At 45.8% G+C, this 5,331-nt stretch overlaps 1 protein-coding gene across 1 annotated transcript; it reads left to right on the top strand.

The window, feature by feature from the left end:
* The first annotated feature begins 812 nt into the window (after positions 1-812).
* LOC126410022 (uncharacterized) lies at positions 813-2,414 on the top strand. Its single transcript, XM_050077585.1, has 2 exons — positions 813-1,657; positions 1,954-2,414. The coding sequence occupies exons 1-2, from the start codon at positions 886-888 to the stop codon at positions 1,989-1,991; spliced, it is 810 nt and encodes a 269-aa protein (XP_049933542.1). The 5' UTR covers positions 813-885; the 3' UTR covers positions 1,992-2,414.
* The last annotated feature ends 2,917 nt before the right edge of the window (positions 2,415-5,331 follow it).

Here is a 5,331-nt window from a genome sequence, read left to right as displayed (position 1 = left end):
CTCCTTGGCGCGCCGATTGAGCGGCGCCGCCCGCCGCCTGACCGCGCCCATCGCTGCGCTTCCTCCACCCGCTCGTGTCCACCCGACGCCTCTGCCAGTCTCTGTCCTGACCTCTCCGCCCGACGCCTCCGCCGTTGCTGTCTTCTCCGCCCGACGCCTCCGCCCGTTGCTGTCTTCTCCGCCCGACGCCTCCGCCCGTTGCTGTCTTCTCCGCCCGACGCCTCCGTCCGCTGTTGCAGTCATCTTCGCCGCTGCCCGCCGTGGCTATCACCTCCGCCCGCCGCCGCCGTCTGTCACTGTTGCTTCTCCGCTGCCGCTGCACGCTGCATCGCCCCTGCTGTCTCCACCATTCTCCTCTGCTCCGCCGCTGCCCTGCACGCTGATTTTCTTCTCAGCGTCTTCGCTGCATCGCCCCCTCTACTCCGCCGCTGTTCTGCACGCTGATTTTCCTCTCAGCGTCTTCGCTGTCGCCTCTGGTAATCTGTCTTCGTTCAGTTCTGTTGTTGCCTCTTCCAGCCGATCAGACTTATGGATTGCTGCCCGTGTTAACTGCTTCATGATCAGCATGTTGTCTTTCGATATGTGATTGTCTTCTTTTTTTTTGCCTGCACTTCCTATTCCGTGGCTCGGTTTCCTCCATTGTGTTGAGCGATGTCTGAAATTAGCAGCGGCGCTAATACCTCTTCCTTTGTGTCGTCGGGAGAGATGAAGAGTTCCCCATTTTCCAGCTTTATCACCAAAATGGATGGGGGTAATTACGAGATGTGGGCCATGCAAGTAAAAAGGACCTTGATCGCTCATGAGAAGGAACATCTTATATTGGAGCCCGAGCCCGTACAGAAGGTAGGAAAATATACTACTTGGTTTAAAGATAATTCGTTGGTTATGGTATGGATTGTTGGTACTCTTACTCAAGACATTGCCAATGAAGTCCTGCATAAGGAAAGTGCAAAGGATATGTGGGATTCCCTTGCAGCCACCTATTCACAAGCAAGGAATGAAACCAGAATTATGCAGCTTCATCATGATATTCATCAGATGCGCCAAGATGGTCGCCCTCTACATACTTATTATTCTAGTCTCAAGTCCATGTTTGAGAGACTAAACAGCTACTTTCCTGCATGTAAGTGTGAGCAACAGAAGGCATACAGAGATATGCTTATGGTCGGAGTATTTCTGTCTGGATTAGACTCTGTTTATGAATCAGCAAAGAATCAGATGCTCACTAGTCCCTCGATTCCTCCTATTGATGAAGCTTATAGTAGGCTAAGCAGAATTCCAATCCCTTCATCGACTGTTCTTGATACCACTTCTGCTATGCTTGCTACTCGTGGCAGAGGTGGGTCCCTCTTTGCCAGAGGACGAGGATACCGTGGCCGTGGCAATACCCCTTCGCGCCCAGTATGTCAGTTTTGTCATCGCATTGGTCACACTGTGGATAAGTGTTGGCAGAAACATGGTCGTCCAGCTGTTGCCAATCAGACTGTTTTTACTGATTCTCCAGAGCAGCCTAAGACTCAACATCCTGTTTCCTCCAGTGAGTTACGTGCAGATGATATTATCTCTCAGTTGAGACACTTGATTGGAGATAGACCTCAACAAGCTCCTGATCCGACCACCTCTACTATCACTACTGCTGCCAGTGCATCTTCATCTGGTATGTATTCTGACACTACAGATTGGCTCATTGATTCGGGTGCATCGACACATCTCTGTGGAGACAAGGCACAGTTTACTTCTTATGTCCCTACTCCACCTGGTCGCTCGGTTATTCTAGCAGATGGCAAATATTCTCCCGTTGTTGGACTTGGAGAGGTCCAACTTACTTCATCATTACCATTGCAACATGTTCTTCATGCACCAGAATTCCCACATAGCCTACTATCTATCAGTCAGATTACCAGAGATTTAAACTGTCGTGCGATATTTGACTCCTCTTCTCTTGTGTTTCAGGATATACTGACGGGCAGGGTGATTGGCAGTGGCCGTGAACAGGGAGGTCTTTACAGGCTAGTGCATTCCTTTCCCTTTGCTGGATCTACCTCTGCAGGGTCGTCCTCATCCTCGGCTTATACTTGGCATTTACGTTTTGGACATCTACCGTTTCAGAAACTGCTGCATGTTCTTCCTCAGCTGTCTCCCAAGTCTTCTTTTCAATGCGAGTCTTGTCAGTTGGGCAAACACCATAGGTCATCCTTTCCTCCGCGGCCCAGTCGAAGTAGCCATTCTGTGTTTGAGTTACTTCATTTTGATGTTTGGGGTCCGAGTCGTACACCTGCTCTTCAAGGTCATCGATATTATCTTGTTGCTGTCGATGACTATAGTCGTGTTAGTTGGGTTTTTCTTATGAAGCATAAATCTGAAGTGGGTCATGTAATCAAAAATTTTATCAATGAAATTCTGACTCAGTTTGATACTTGTGTCAAAATTGTGCGCTCTGACAATGCTCTTGAGTTCTGTGCTTCCTCTTTGGAACAATTTTTCAGGGATAAGGGTATCATCCACCAAACTTCTTGTGCCTATACCTCCCAACAAAATGGGGTTGCTGAACGGAAACACCGTCATATTCTTGATGTTGCCAGAACCATTATCATACATAGCCATGTTCCCCATTCTTACTGGGGCGATGCTGTTCTCACAGCATGCTATCTTATTAATCGTATGCCGTCATCTGTGTTGGGAGACCTTATTCCTATCTCTGTCCTCTTTCCTGACAGAGACTTGTTTTCTGTTCCACCTCGTGTTTTTGGATGTGTTGCCTTTGTTCAGTTGCTTGGTCCTGGGCGAGATAAGTTGTCTCCTCGGGCCATCAAAACGATCTTTGTTGGTTATTCCCGCACTCAAAAGGGATATCGATGTTATGATCCTTCTACTCGTCGGTATTATGTGAGTGCTGATGTTACATTTTTTGAATCAACCTCTTTCTTCTCCCCAAATGGAACTCAATTAAGGGCGCCTGCATTAAATGATGAAGTCCCATTTCCTCTACCTCTCATGAGTTGTCCAAACCCAGTTGATCCACGGTTTGGGGCTGTCTACCATCGTCGTACTCAGCCTGCTGCGCCTGTTCAATGTGCACCTGTGCCTTCACCCAGCACGCCCAAGGTAATTCCTGACACAAACTCAACTGACAATGTTTTATGTAATGATGACATAGGAGTATGTCACGAGCATGTTCCTGCTCCTAATGACCTTGATGTGCCCATTGCTCAAAGGAAAGGCAAACGCAGTTGCACTTTGCATCCTATCTCTGGTCATTTATCCATGGATAGACTCACCCCTATGTACCGACAGTTTGTCAAGGGGCTGTCGGCTATTGCTCTTCCACAGAATCCCATGGATGCTCTCTCTGATCCCAAATGGGCAGCGGCTATGCAAGAAGAGATGGATGCTCTTCAGTCTAGAGGCACCTGGACCCTTGTTACTCCTTCAGTTGATGCAGCCATTGTTGGTTGCAGATGGGTCTTTACTATCAAATACCGAGCAGATGGCAGTATTGACAGATATAAGGCTCGTCTGGTTGCAAAAGGCTATACCCAAACTTATGGGGTTGATTATTATGATACCTTCTCTCCTGTGGCACGACATGCTTCCTTACGGATTCTCCTTGCTGTGGCTGTCAGCCAGAATTGGTCCCTCTCACAGCTTGATGTCAAAAATGCCTTTCTCTATGGTGACTTACATGAAGAAGTGTATATGCAGCAACCACCAGGGTTTGTTGCTGAGGGGGAGTGTCAGAAAGTGTGCAGATTGCGAAAGGCGATTTATGGTCTGAAACAGAGTCCTCGAGCTTGGTTTCAGAAATTGTCAGAGAATATTGAGAATGAGGGCTTCAGACGTTCTTCGGCCGACCATTCCCTCTTTGTCAAGAAGACTTCTACAGGTACGGTGATAGTTCTTGTTTATGTTGATGATATCATTGTTACAGGGGATGATGATCAGGGGATTTCCAACATCAAGGATGTCCTTGGACAACACTTTGTCACCAAGGACCTTGGTGAACTACGTTATTTCCTTGGTATTGAGTTTGCCAGAAATCAAAAGGGCCTTATCATGTGCCAGAGGAAATACGTTACTGATGTTTTGCAAGAGACAGGGATGCTGGGGTGTCGGCCTGCATCCACGCCTATGGATATCAATACCCGCTTGTATGATGATGATACTGAAGATGTTGATGCAAGACAGTATAGAGGGATTGTTGGGAAGCTCCTATACATCACTGTTACTCGACCTGACATTGCCTATGCTGTTAGCAGAGTGAGTCAATTTATGGATAAGCCCAAGAAAGTTCATTGGGATGCTGCTATGATGATTCTTAGGTATCTAAAGAATTCACCAGGAACGGGACTCTTCTTTCAGAATGGTACCTCACTCACTATATCTGTGTATGTTGATGCCGACTATGCAGGATGCCCCTCAGACAGAAAATCCACTACTGGATTTTGTGTGTTTATTGGATCCAACTTGGTTACATGGAAGAGTAAGAAGCAAACTGTGGTTGCCAGATCAAGTGCAGAATCTGAGTATAGAGCTATGGCTCAGGGTACTGCTGAAGTTATGTGGGTTAGATCCCTGATGTTGGATCTTACTGTCGAAGTGCCTCTTCCTATGCAACTGTTATGTGATAACAAAGCTGCACTGTTTATTGCTAATAATCCGGCTTTTCATGAAAGAACCAAGCATGTTGAAGTAGATTGCCACTATACTAGAGACATGATTCAAAAGGGGTTTGTAAGTACCTCACACATTTCAACTACAGGGCAAACGGCTGATATCTTTACTAAGGCTCTTGCAAGGGGACCATTCCAAAGCTGCTGTTCCAAGTTGAGCCTATTTGACATATACGCTCCAACTTGAGGGGGAGTGTTAAGATGTGTTTATATTCAGTTTTAGGTTTAAGAGGGTACTTTTGTAATAACTTTTCCTTTAGATGTTTCTCTTGTAACTTCTCTCTCTCCTCTAGTCTATATAAAGAGGAGTTAGGGCAGATTTCGAGGTTAATCAAAGTTTATTCTTTCTAATCTTATCAAAAACAATTGAGCGACTGCAGTAAATCAGTTGTTCATTTGTACATCTGTGAGAGAATTCAACAAAATTTAAGCTTTATATGCGAATGCCTGCAAATGCCCAACAACTTTTTGGTAGTAAAGGATTCAAAGAAAGAAAATTACATAATTTCGGTTTATTTATTTTCAACAGTTGGAATACATGACTCTTGATTCCAAGCTTAATGTCTCGTCACTTGTAAAATTTTTAGTTGTAAGAGACAGCTAAAGCATTTGTATGTGACACACTGGAGAACGTATTATCTGCAGTAACAGTAACTTCCAC

Source organism: Nymphaea colorata, chromosome 4, assembly GCF_008831285.2.
Source record: "Nymphaea colorata isolate Beijing-Zhang1983 chromosome 4, ASM883128v2, whole genome shotgun sequence".
NCBI classification, from domain to species: domain Eukaryota; kingdom Viridiplantae; phylum Streptophyta; class Magnoliopsida; order Nymphaeales; family Nymphaeaceae; genus Nymphaea; species Nymphaea colorata.
The sequence above is the reverse complement of the archived record's forward strand: the minus strand, read 5'-3'. Positions and strand labels throughout refer to the sequence as shown.

Bases quoted from the DNA above. Each gene is read 5' to 3' on its own strand.
- LOC126410022 (XM_050077585.1), top strand. From the start codon at position 886: ATGGTATGGATTGTTGGTACTCTTACTCAAGACATTGCCAATGAAGTC. The intron at 1,658-1,953 runs GTATGTATTCTG...CTTGTGTTTCAG, and splicing joins TGCCAGTGCATCTTCATCTG to GATATACTGACGGGCAGGGT.